Source organism: Somniosus microcephalus, chromosome 2, assembly GCF_052327205.1.
Source record: "Somniosus microcephalus isolate GS21.2 chromosome 2, FLI_Smic_1.0, whole genome shotgun sequence".
Classification (NCBI taxonomy): Eukaryota; Metazoa; Chordata; class Chondrichthyes; order Squaliformes; family Somniosidae; genus Somniosus; species Somniosus microcephalus.
The window spans coordinates 347,216,130-347,230,264 of record NC_140988.1 but is presented as its reverse complement, the minus strand read 5'-3'; the positions used below and the strand labels follow the sequence as shown (position 1 = coordinate 347,230,264).

Here is a 14,135-nt window from a genome sequence, read left to right as displayed (position 1 = left end):
GTATTTAAGGGGAAGCTAAATAAGCACATGAGGAAGAAAGGAATAGAAGGATATGCTGATAGGATTAGATGAAGTAGGGTGGGAGTAGGCTCGTGTGGAGCATAAACACCGGCAAGGACCTGTTGGGCTGAATGGCCTGTTTCTGTGCTGTAAATACTGTGTACAATAATACTATATAATCTGATGAAGATAGTAGAGCGTCTTTTGGGTTGAATTGGGTCCAAGGTTATGTATGTACTGTACCTGGCGTTAGAATTGGATCCGAGTTGACCCTCTGTGACTGAATCAGTAATTCAGTACCTGAACCAACTGTAATGTTCCAGCCCAGATGGTGGACTGGTTAAATAAAAACAGAAAATGCTGGAAATACTCAGCAGGTCAGGCAGCATCTGTGGAGAGAGAAACAGAGTTAACGTTTCAGGTCAATGTCATAATTGTCATAATAGCCCAACTGGTTCATTGATGTTCTTCAGGGAAGAGAATCTGACACCTGCTACCTAGTGACTCATTTAATCTCCCTGAAGTGACCCAGCACTATCACCTTCTCAGAGCAACTAGGGATGGGGGTGGGGGAAAATGCAGCCCTGTGCATATCGTTCAGATCCTGAGAACTTAAAAGAAATACTGACAGACATTGGTGTTCTGATTGATTCCTTTGTGGGACCCCATTTTTTGAAAAGTTATGCTCTTAAGTATAGTGATTGGCCAATTGAAAATCACAGCCATTTTTATTGCAACAACTGCCAAAAAATTGCACCGTACTGTGAAAATCGTGCTTCCTTTAAACATCGTGATGCTCTGCTTCCTGACTCCCTCCACCACCACTCCTGGTGCCTACCTGATACAGCTGCTCTGGGAGATCGAACAGCACTCCATGCTGTGAGTGGGAATTCCTGATCTCATAATAGTTTTGCAAGATCAGAAACTGCTGGCCACAATGTGTAGCAGTGTTCGATGTCCTGGCGCAGCAGTATAACAGGATTATCAAATGGGAATTGCAAGTGGTCGTGAGGGAAAATCGTGAAAGACTCGCTCTTATGAATTGAGGCGGGGAAGGGCAATGCTAGTGTGAACTGGGAGCAGGGAAGAAGACTGGCTCTGTGAATTTGACCCAAATTTCCCTGCAAGAAATGAGGGAGAATCCATTCAATTTTTGTCACGATGTTTTGCATTTTTTCTGTGGCCTTGGTGATGGGTTTCTGTAATTGTCAGAAATCTGGCTGAGCAAAAGGATGATTTTTATCTTTTCACTTTACGTGTAGTTATTGCAGAAATAAAATATGTTGCCTCTGTGAAGTGCCTTGGCACATCTTGCTATGTTTAAAGGTGTTATTTAAAAGCAAGTTATTTTTTGTTAACCTTTCAACTGCACCCTCTGCACTTTTAGTCTCATTAATTACTGAAAATGTAGGTTTTTGTCTATTTGTACTGTGCACTGATATTGTGTACTTCACATACAATATCTGTTTAATTGGATGCATACATTTTCTTGTCAATTCCAAGGGAAAAGATCATAGCAGCCTGCTTGGTTGGTTCCAAAGTTCGAAACATACCATGCTGTACCCCCTCTTGTATTGCTGATTATCTTAATTTCCCAAAAGCTAACCAGCTTCCCTTTAAATTTGCTGTCACAACAACAACTTGCATTTACATAGCAGCTTTAACGTAATTAAAAACGTCCCACGGTGTGATCCGTCTCTATCCAGTGAGCAGTCTGTTTCACGCATACTGCACCTTTTATATGTGAAGCATTCTCTTCCTCGTCTGAGCTTGAGCCCATGCCCCCCCCGCCCTTCCCAATCATGTTACAGAGTTTATGGTTCTATGTCAAACAATTTATTAGGGTTTAATCTATCGGCCCAACTGGTCCATGCCAGTGTTTATGCTCCACACGAGCCTCCCTATCAACTTACCCTTCTATTCCTTTCTTCTTCGTGTTTATCTAGCTTCTCTTTAAATGCATCTATGCTATTCGCCACAACTACTCCTTGTTCCACATTCTGACCACTCTTTGGGTAAAGAACTTTTCCCTCAATTCCCTATTGGACTTATTAGTGACTATCTTATATTTATGGCCCCTAGTTTTAGTCTCCCCCACAAGTGGAAACATCTTCATACTCTACGTCTACCCTATCAGAACCCTTTCATAATCTTAAAGACCTCTATCAGGTCACCCCTCAGCCTTCTCCCCAGCCTTTTCAAGCTTTCCTGATAGGTATAACCTCTCAGTTCTGGTATCATCCTTGTAAATCATTTAAGAGGAAGCTAGATAAGTACATGAGGGAGAAATGAATAGAAGGTTGTGCTGATAGGGTTAGACGAAGAGGGGTGGGAGGGGCCTCATGTGGAGTATAAACACTGGCATAGACCTGTTGGGCCGAATGGCCTGTTTCTGTGCTGTACATTCTATGTAATTCTGCGCAGCACGGTGGCATAGTGGTTAGCACTGTTGCCTCACAGCGCCAGAGACCCGGGTTCGAATCCGGCCTCGGGTGACTGTGTGGAGTTTGCACATTCTCCCCGCGTTTGCGTGGGTTTCTTCCGGGTGCTCCGGTTTCCTCCCACAGTCCAAAGATGTGCGGGTTAGGTTGATTGGCTATGATAAATTGACCCTTAGTGTTAGGGGGATTAAATACGTGGGGTTACGGGGATAGGGTGGGATATGTGTTGGTGTAGGGGTTATGGGGATCGGGTGGGATATGTGTCGGTGCAGGCTCGATGGGCCGAAATGGCCTCTATCTGCACTGTGGGGTTTCTGTGATTCTGTAATTCTGCGTAATGAAACATTTTCAAAATTGTACCCCAGTTCTAGTATTTGAGTGAGATAAATGCAGTTTGTGCGCCAATTGAACAGCATTAGGCTAAGACCCCATGTTGTGAAATGTAGACGTGGAATTATTTGCATTGCTCCTGTAATAATTGTAGTTTAAGTAGTAATTAGGAGGTAAGCTTGATAGATTTAGCAATATTCATTTGTCCTTATTTAATGACTAACTCTTCATTTAGTTTAACTTTGTATCTTTTTTTCCCTTAGGAAACTGAGTGTAAAGGCAATCACTAATCCTCATTTCCTGGATAATGTGGGCAACCCATCAGTGAATGGTCTGTATGATCTGGCATTGGGTCCAGCTGATTCCAAGGAAGTATGCGGGACCTGTGCACAGGATTATAACAACTGCCCTGGACACATGGGCCATATAGATCTCCCGCTAATAGTCTATAATCCACTATTTTTTGATGTAAGTAATGTTATAAGCTGGAAATATACAATAATGTGAGTAATATATACAGCGGATAATAGATCTGTGGGGATGACTGCTATTTTTGGTGTGTATATGGTTATAGTGGGAACTTCAGCATTGGGGGAATTAAGAGAACACATTGGTAAATCACCACATGTTGGTCCACTGCAGCTGATTAGTTTTGTTCAAGGTACTGGAATTAGAATTCGTAGCAAAGGAATGACTTGTGCGATGCTTGCAATTTCCCCTCCCTCAAAAGAGCAGAGGAGGTTCTAAGTACCATCTACAAGATGCACTGCAGCAACTCGCCAAGGCTTCTTTGACAGCACCTCCCAAACCCGCAACCTCTACCACCTAGAAGGACAAGGGCAGCAGGCGCATGGGAACTCCATCACCTCCAAGTTCCCCTCCAAGTCATCCTGACTTGGAAGTATATTGCCGTTCCTTCATCATCACTGGGTCAAAATCCTGGAACTCCCTCCTTCACCTCACAGACTGCAGCGGTTCAAGAAGGTGGCTCTCCACCACCTTCTCAAGGGCAATTGGGGATGGGCAATAAATACTGGCCTTGCCAGCGACGTCACATCCCATGAATGAATAAAAAAGAAAAAACAAGTCCCCGGGACTCTTTCTCTACCATGTGCTCCCTGGTACACATGCATCATTCAAAATTGGCACAATGACTCACCAACCTAAAAATGACTGCTGCTAATGTTAGCGGACACTCGCTTAAATCTTTTGTATGTAATTTCTGAGCTCCTGAATCTGATAGAGAATACTAAGTTTATATTAAATTTTATATCATCTCGGATCTTTCCTCTTCCCCAGTTGTGTAGTTTAGGGCAAGGTGGGGATAGAAACATAGAAGATAGGAGCAGGAGTAGGCCATTCGGCCCCTCGAACCCGTTCCGCCATTCAATGAGATCATGGCTGATCAACCAAATTCAGTACCCTGTCCCTGCTTTCTTCCCATATCCCTTGATCCCTTTAGTCTTAAGAAATATATCTAACTCCTTCTTGAATATATTTAATAAGTTGGCCTCAACGGCCTTCTGTGGTAGAGAATTCCACAGGTTCACCACTCTCTGGGTGAAGAAATTCCTCCTCATCTCAGTCCTAAATGGCTTACCCCTTATCCTTAGACTGTGGCCCCTGGTTCTGGACTCCCCGGCCATCGGGAACATCCTTCCTGCATCTAGTCTGTCTAGTCCTGTTAGAATTTTATAAGTTTCAATGAGATCCCCTCTCATTTTCTAAACTCTAGCGAATATAAGCCTAATCGACCCAATCTCTCCTCATACGTCATTCCTGCCATCCCAGGTATCAGTCTGGTGAATCTTTGCTGCACTCCCTCCATGGCAAGAACACCCTTCCTCAGATAAGGCGACCAAAACTGCACACAATACTCAAGGTGTGGTCTCACCAAGGCCCTGTACAACTGCAGCAAGACATCCTTGCTCCTGTACTCGAATCCTCTCACTATGAAGGCCAACATACCATTTGCCTTCTTAACCGCCTGCTGCACATGCATGCTTACCTTCAGTGACTGGTGCACAAGGACACCCAGGCCTCGTTGCACTTCCCCTTTTCCCAATCTATTGCCGTTCAGATAATAATCTGCCTTTCTGTTTTTGCCCCCAAAGTGGATAACCTCGCATTTATCCACATTATACTACATCTGTCACGCATCTGCCCAATCACCCAACCTGTCCAAATCATACTGGAGTTTCTGTGCATCCTCCTCACAGCACACACGCCCACCCAACTTTGTGTCGTCTGCAAACTTGGAGATATTACATCTAGTTCCCTCGTCTAGATCATTTATATATATATATACTGCGCGCACACGTTGGACCTCTGAACCCCTTGGAGGAAATGCCGGTTTCCCGCGCATGCGCTGTGCATGCTGAAATCCGGCACTTCCAACGGGCCCACGCGTGAGTACACCGTCCATACTCGCGCGTTGGGACCGGAATTACTGGCCCATTGTGAATAGCTGGGGTCCTAGCACCGAACTCTGCGGTACCCCACTAGTCACTACCTGCCACTTGGAAAAAGACCCGTTTATTCCAACTCTTTGCTTCCTGTCTGCCAACCAGTTCTCTATCCAAGTCAGTACCTTACCCCCAATCCCATGTGCTTTAACTTTGCATGCCAATCTCTTATGCGGGACCTTATCGAAAGCCTTCTGAAAGTCCAAATACACCACATCCGTTGGTTCTCCCTTATCTATTCTACCAGTTACATCCTCAAAAAATTCCAGTAGATTAGTCAAGCATTATTTACCTTTTGAAAATCCATGTTGACTTTGTCCGATCCTGTCACCGTTTTCCAAGTGCTCTGCTATTACATCTTTTATAATGGACTCTAGCAATTTCCCCACTACTGATGTCAGGCTTACCGGTCTATAATTCCCCGTTTTCTCTCTACCACCTTTTTTAAATAGTGGGGTTACATTAGCTACCATCCAATCCATGGGAAGTATTCCAGAGTCTATAGAATTTTGGAAGATGACCAGCAATGCATCTACTATTTCTAGGGCCACTTCCTTAAGTACCCTAGGATGTAGATTATCAGGCCCTGGGGATTTATTGGCCTTCAATCCCGTCAATTTCCCTAACACCATTTCCCTACAAATACTGATTTCATTCAATTCCTCCCTCTCATTAGACCCTATGTTCCCTGAAATCTCTGGAAGGTTATTTGTGTCCTCCTTTGTGAAGACAGAACCAAAGTATGTATTTAATTGGTCTGCCATTTCTTTTTTCCCCATTATAAATTCCCCTGATTCTGACTGCAAGGGACCTACGCTTGACTTCACCAATCTTTTTCTCTTCACATATCTATAGAAGCTTTTACAGTCAGTTTTTATGTTCCCTGCAAGCTTACTCTCATATTCTATTTTGCCCCTCTTAATTAATCCCTTTGTCCTCCTTTGCTGAATCCTAAACTGCTCCCAATCCTCAGTTTTGCTGCTTTTTCTGACCAATTTATATGTCCTCTCCTTGGATCTTATGCTATCCCTAATTTCCCTTGTTAGCCACGGTTGAGTCACTTTTTTTGTTTTATTTTTATGCCAAACCGGGATGAACAAATTCTGTAGTTCATCCATGCGATCTTGAAATGTTTGCCATTGCCTATCCACCGTCAACCCTTTAAGTAACGTTCCCCAATCCATCCTAGCCAACTTGCGCCTCATATCATCGTTTATTTAAATTCAGGACCCTAGTCTGAGTCAACTACTTCACTCTCCATCTTAATGAAGAATTCTATCATATTATGATAGCTCCTCCCCAAGGGGCAACAACATTGCTGATTAATCCTTTCTCATTACATAATACCCAGTTTAAGATGGCCTGATCTCTAGTTGGTTCCTCGACATACTGGTCCAGGAAACCATCCCGTATACACTTTCAGAATTCCTCCTCCACAGTATTGTTACTAATTTGGTTAGCCCAATCTATATGTCTGGAAGTAACTGCTATTTATGAACTCACACTCACCCTCATCCTAGTGCAATCATACCAACTAACAACACACAAGTTTAGGCACTTGTGTGTTTTAGCCAATGTTCATGTGAAGTTTCTGTTAATGTGCCTTCAAACATTGAAATCTTTATTTTCAACACTTTGCGTTCTTGGACAGATTTGTGTGAACCTTTGGAAGTGGCTTAGTGAGTTGCAGTACATAGTGAGACATAACGGTGTTCTCTGCAATGCTGATGAGTGTGAAAGGAATGGCTAGGGCATTGTAGGGATGCTTTATGGTGTTGGTGTGGAGTTGTGCCAACCTGGCACGTCATGTGGCAACCAGGGTGTACAGCATCAAATGAAGTAAATCTGGCCATGGTGAGGCCATCCCTGGCCTCCCGGGCAGCAATGTGGTCGGGTGCTGATACCCTGTGTCCTGTGCAGCATCAGTTGATTGCGGAGAAGGTTGGTGGAGGTGTTGGTGCTGCTGGTGTTGGGGCTGATCGTGGTGGGATTGTGAAGACCAAGGTGAGACCGTATAAACCGTACCCATTCTGATGTAATAGATGGCAGGTGAACTTGAGATGACAGAAGCGATCTGTCAATGGTGAGAGAGGTTGTTCCAATGAGGTGTCACTGGATAGAGAGTTTACTCCAAACACTTGCAACCTGCATAAAGCTCAATCTGTCTTCCAAATGCAGCAAGCTACAGCTTCTGAGCTTGCAAAGTGAACAGCTGTGAGATGGGAGCTTTTATAGCACATTTGCAGCTGTCAAGTAATGAGATGATTCCAGGGCCATTCAACTCCCGCCCTGCTTACCTGACATGATCCCTGAGCAACATAGACCCTGTGGGTGACCTGGTAAACTCTGAAGGTGAGCTGAAAATTGTGGTGTATGTACCTTTAAGAGCCCCTGTGTACTGTAATGCCGGTAGTGGCCACTCGGGCTATATAAGCCTGTATAGTGTCTTGTATCTTTTAGTTCACCTCCAGACTTTGTTCAATAAACACCTGTAAACCAACTCCTGCATTCCGTGTCTCCATTAACACACGGATACAACAGTGGCGACGAATTGGAAACGGACTTACCTGCAATTCGGCAGCACCTCAAGGAGATCGATTCCTCAGACGAAGGTCGAAGAAAAAAAACAAAAAAAAACTGTGGTTTCACCAGCTAGCTGGGCTGGTGGCAGGTATTGCACTAATCCTTCCTGGGCGGCGGGCTGGGGCTCGATCGGGTGGCTCTGCAGCGGGGCCAAGCAGCGAGTCAGAAGGCGGAGGCAAACAGAGACGGAGGGTGGAGCACTCGGGAAACGGCCGGCGCTGCAAAGCAGGTCGGGGTTCGGACCAGGCAGAGGGAGGGAAAAGTCCCAGAGAGTCCGGCGGGAACGAGTCTCCAACTATTAAAAATATCTGTTAAATAAAAACCGCGGAGAACAGCGTTGTCAGCAGCGGCAGCGGCGGGAAGCGCCATTTTTGATTTTCAGGATGCCTAAGACTGGCAATATTACTGCTTTCGATAGTGATATAGAGGATTGGACCACATATGTGGAAAGAGTGGAGGTATATTGCACAGCGAATGAAGTAGAGGATGATAAAAAGGCATCGGTACTTCTAAATCTGATGGGCGCAAGGACATACGGGCTGTTACGAAACGTAATCACTCCAGCCAAACCGATGGACAAGAATTTTAAGGAGATTGTTGATACCCTACACTGCCAATTCGGGGCAGGACTGGCAGATTCTCTACGAGACAAATTTGTCTGCGGTCTCCTAAGTGAAGGAACACAAAAAAGGCTACTTTCTGAGAAAGATTTGACACTAGACAAGGCTTTCAGTGTGGCTGTATCATACGAAGCAGCAGCAAGAGGAGCTGCAGAGATACAGCAAAAGCCACAGGACTTCGGCACCCATGAAATGACATGGGGTTTCGAGAGATGTTATTGCTGCGGCAGATCCACCCATGACCAGAGGGACTGCTGGTTCAAGGACAAAGGATGCAGGCAATGCGGAAAGATGGGACACATTACACGTGTATGCCGATCTGGAAACAAAAAATCCACTGACAGAAAAAAAATCAATAAGGAAAAGTACAGAAAGGTACAAATGATGACGGACAGTAGCTCCGAAGACCAGAAGAGCGATAGCGACTCCGGAAACAAGAGACTAAGCTCTCTCAAATTACATAATGTAATTGCCAAAGAAGATTACCAGACCATTTGGGTTACCCTCACGATAGCGGGGTCCCCAGTTAAAATGGAGCTAGATACAGGATCAGCTCTGACCGTCATAAATCGACGGGATTACGAGCGGCTATTTCCGCATATACCTTTGAAAGACACATCCATTATCTTGAAGACATATACGGGGCAGAAAGTATACCCCAGAGGGAAAATAAGGGTGCCTGTTGTATACAACGGCAAGGAAATACAGAAGTTGTATTTATATGTTCTGCAAGATGGTGGTCCACTGCTGTTGGAACGTGAATGGATCAGGAAGATACGTTTAGACTGGCACTCCATTCAGGCACTGACGGTGACCAGTAAGAAAAAAAATGATGATGACGTCAAACCTGAACGATTAAAAGACATCTTAGCCAACGCCAAAGAAGTGTTTCAACAGGAACTAGGAACCTTGAAAGGCGTCACCGCCTCCATAAAAGTGGAAGATGCAGCAATTCCCAAGTTTTTTAAGGCAAGGCCGGTGCCATACGCAATTCGTCCAGCAGTCGAAGCAGAGCTGGAGAATTTGGAAAAGGCAGGCGTGTTATCCAAGATAGATTGGAGCGAGTGGGCAACACCCATCGTCCCGGTCATGAAGAAAACGTTAAATAATGATAAATCTGAAGAACAGAGAAAAATTCGCATTTGTGGGGACTTCAAGGTGACTGTAAACCCGGTCCTTCACACGGTACAGTATCCTCTTCCAAGGATAGAAGATATTTTCGCCTCACTATCCGGAGGGAAACGTTTCACCAAAATTGACTTGGCACAGGCATATCTACAGATGGAGGTTGAGGAGGCCTCTAAAAAGTATCTCACGATAAACACACACAAAGGCCTGTACCAGTACAATCGACTGGTTTTCGGAGTAGCATCAGCTCCAGCTATCTGGCAAAGAGCTATGGAGCAAGTCCTGCAAGGGATTCCGGGGACTCAATGCTACCTAGACGACATCCTTGTAACAGGAGAAAATGACAACGAGCACCGTGCCAATTTGGAGCAGGTGCTCACTAGGCTGAGAGAATGGGGCCTACGAGCAAATCGCCCCAAGTGCGAATTTTTCCAGAAACAAATATCATATTGTGGCCATATAATTAACGAAGAAGGGTTGCATAAGTCACCTGAAAAAATTGAAGCGGTCATAAAAGCTCCAGCACCTGAAAATGTCTCACAATTAAGGTCGTTCCTGGGATTGATAAATTACTATCATAAATTTTTACCGAACTTGTCAACTGTTCTGCACCCTCTTAACGCACTGCTACAAATGGGAGTAATTTGGAAATGGAGCGAAGACTGTAAACGTGCCTTCCATAAATGCAAAGGCTTGATCACGTCCAAGGAAGTGTTGGCTCATTACAACCCATCACTGCCAATCAGACTGGCATGCGATGCATCCCCTTACGGCGTAGGAGCGGTATTATCGCATAGATTCCCTGATGGCTCGGAGCGGCCGATAGCTTTTGCGTCACGCTCATTAAACTCAGCTGAGCGTAACTATGCCCAGATCGACAGGGCCTGGTGTGGGGAGTGAAGAAATTCAACCATTACCTACACGGACAAAAATTTACCTTGTTGACTGACCATCAACCCCTCATCTCCATATTCAACCCTAAAAAGGGCGTTCCCATTATGACAGTGCAAAGGCTACAGAGGTGGTCCCTTTTCCTAGGGGCACACCAATATGACATAGAATACAAAAGATCAAAACAGCATGGGAATGCTGACGGTTTATCGCGCCTACCGTTGCCAACGGTAGAAGAAGCACCTGTAGTGGACCCAGTGGAGATGTTCCACTCAACCATAGTGGAATGTCTACCAGTAACAAATTCTACCATTTGAAAAGGAAACGAGAAATGACCCGACTCTCTCACGAGTCTACGATTTAACGGTGAAGGGATGGCCTGCACATGGCGAACCACTGTTGCCAGCATTCTCGCAAAGAAGAGAACAGCTGTCAGTGTGCCGAGGAACCTTGATGTGTGGATCCAGAGTGGTGATTCCACCCAAACTCCAGGATAAAGTGCTAAAGGAGCTTCACGAGGGGCATCTGGGTGGAGTGAAAATGAAGAACCTAGCCAGAGCGTTTGTGTGGTGGCCAGGTATCGATGGAGACATCGAAGAAATGACCAAGAGCTGTCTAGGATGCCAGAAGGTCCAAAACGCCCCACCACAAGCCCCTCTACGTCCATGGGAGTGGCCCTCATCTCCATGGCAAAGGGTACACATCGACTTTGCTGGTCCATTTATGGACTCAATGTTCTTAATCGCGGTTGATGCACACTCCAAGTGGCCGGAGGTAATAAAGATGTCCTCCACCACCACGGAAAAAACCATCACAGTATTAAGGACCATATTTGCCAGGAATGGGCTGCCTGAACAGATCTGTTCTGATAATGGACCGCAATTTGTGTCCGAAGAATTCAGGAAGTTCTTAAAAAACAATGGGGTTAAGCACTACACGTCCGCCCCATACCATCCTGCCACCAATGGATTAGCTGAAAGGTTTGTCCAGACCTTCAAGAAGGCCATAAAGGCCATGGGTAATGAAGACATAAATCTACAACATAAGGTAGATAACTTCTTGTTTGCATACAGGAATGCAACACGTGGTTACAAACCAAACTCCCGCCATGATGTTTTTCAATAGAAGACTAAGATGCCGGCTGGATTTGATCAAGCCAAACATCAGAAGGGACATAGAGAACCGGCAATTTCAAGGCATGAATGAAAGGCCAACTAGAACCTTCCAGATAGGTCAACAAGTTTTGGCCCGGGACTACCGTACCGAGAAATGGCAGCCTGGAACTATTTGCACACAACTAGGACCGCTGATGTATACCGTGGACATTGGAGAAAGCATAATAAGGCGCCATGCTGACCAGATCATAGAGTCATCCGAAAAGGGACAACCTACACCACAACTCTATACGCCTAATGATGAAGCAGAGATACCCATAGTATCTACCTCCGATCCGGTGATACTGGAACCAGATGAACCCGACACTGGCATTCAAGCCGAATCGACCTTGCCAAAAGAACCTACTACACCACTGAAAACTACTACACCACCGAGGCATTATCCGGACCGAGTCAGGAAGCCTCCAGAGAGACTGACTTATAATTAACTGCAGCAAATGTGTAGATTATTGTTCTTGTAAACATGTTAATTAATGATGACTTAAAATGTTATGTACTGGTTGTCTAAAAGGGGAGGAATTGTGGTGTATGTACCTTTAAGAGCCCCTGTGTACTGTAATGCCGGTAGTGGCCACTCGGGCTATATAAGCCTGTATAGTGTCTTGTATCTTTTAGTTCACCTCCAGACTTTGTTCAATAAACACCTGTAAACCAACTCCTGCATTCCGTGTCTCCATTAACACACGGATACAACAAAAATAGTTCTTAATCCTCTGTTAACAAGGTCATTAATGACCTGAATTACCTTCCCCGTCGTTGCGTGTCGGGTCTACTCAGCGATGATGGACCCGACATTTGGGAAAGGGACGTGGCGGCGGGTTGACCGCGGAGTCCTGACCCGCTGTCAAAAAAAAAACATTTTCCCACCCGACCCGCCTCCGATCGCGCCCGCTGACCCCCCGCAAAATTTCCCCCATAAAGAGGGCTGGTTATTGTTGTACAACCAACAAAATGGGAATATTTAAACACTTGTCACCAGTTGGTCACTGGTTCTTGTGGAGATGTGAAGAGGCCACCAGTGAAATCTGTTCAGAAAATGTAACCTAGCTGCACGATGTGGACAGTTGCATCCTGTAAATCCTTGTGTCAGGAAGCTATGTTTATTACAATCAGTAATTCACACATATTTTCTTCTTTTGACATACTGACTAATCATGTACATTTATCAGATAGTTCTGTAACATAGAAACATAGAAACATAGAAGATAGGAGCAGGAGTAGGCCATTCGGCCCCTCGAGCCTGCTCCGCCATTCAATGAGATCATGGCTGAGTAATTTATAATCTGCATGCAATTGAGACTGCCTCTGGATATTGTCCTTAATTTCTGAGTCAGTGCTGCATCTGTGAGTTGCTATAAAACAGGAAATATTTAGGTCTGGTATATTTCATAGTACCAGGGATCATGGGCTTAATTGCCCAAAATGTTTTAGGCCTCAGGACATTTGCTGTGTGACATACAGTTTTAGCAGTTCTAATATCTACCCGTGTTTCTCATCTCACTGGCACTTTAATTTTAATCAGGCGCCTGTTAAAGAGCCAAGGCTCTGTCTTTCCTTGGCAGCCTGAGCATAGAAGAAGTTAGCAGTCAGCCTTAAAGCTAATGCCTGCTCTACTCTGCTCTGGTTACTAACACTATTTAAAATAAGAGCTAAGTTGGAGCATATGTTGACTACAACACCAACAACAACTTGCATTTCTATAGCACCTTAACGTAGTAAAACGTCCCAAGGCGCTTCACAGGAGCGTTATGAAACAAAGTTTGACATTGAGCCACATAAGGAGATATTAGGACAGATGGTAGGTTTTAAGGAGCATCTTAAGGGAGTTCAGAGAGGCAGAGGGGCTTAGGGAGGGAATTCCAGAGCTTAGGGCCGAGGCAGCTGAAGGCACGGCCGTCAATGGTGGAACGATTAAAATCGGGGATGCGCAAGAAGCCAGAATTGGAGGAGCGCAGAAATCTTGGAGGTTTCTAGGGCTGGAAGAGGTTAGAGATATAGGGAGGGGCGAGGCCAGGGAGGGAATTGAAAACAAGGATGAGAATTTTAAAATTAAGGCCTTGCCAGACCGGGAGCCAGGGTAGGTCAGCGCACACAGGGATGATGGGTGAATAGTTCTTGATGCGAGTTAGGAATCGGGCAGCAGAGTTTTGGATGTCTAACAGCCTTACAATCAACAGGTGCTTTGCTCTGCTCACCAACACTTTGGGGCCGATTTTGTTAATGGGGGTGCGTTGGAGGCGGGACCGCTGCTTGGCGGGTCGATGTCCCGCCTCCATTGATTTGTGACCAACCCACACTATTTTTCCCTTGATTGACCTTGAGCAGGCCAATTAAGGGAAAGCCGATTGCAGAGAACGTCAACGTATGATGTTTCAGATGAATTGTCATCGTTTGACAGCTCTGTGAAGCTGTCAAACAGTGACATTCTCTGTAGTTTGATGAGGTCTTGAATTCAAGACCTCATCAAACGTCTTCCTTTTACAGAAATGAGATGGTTGTTGC

The 14,135-nt window shown here is 45.1% G+C and overlaps 1 protein-coding gene across 1 annotated transcript in view; it reads left to right on the top strand.

Annotated features, from left to right (window-relative positions):
• polr1a (RNA polymerase I subunit A) overlaps positions 1 to 14,135 on the top strand; it is a 184,159-nt gene that overhangs the window by 1,074 nt on the left and 168,950 nt on the right. The window contains exon 2 of the mRNA XM_085975489.1: positions 3,035 to 3,239. Within this exon, the coding sequence (XP_085831615.1) occupies positions 3,035 to 3,239 (205 nt within the window). The remainder of the gene's footprint in view (positions 1 to 3,034; positions 3,240 to 14,135) is intronic.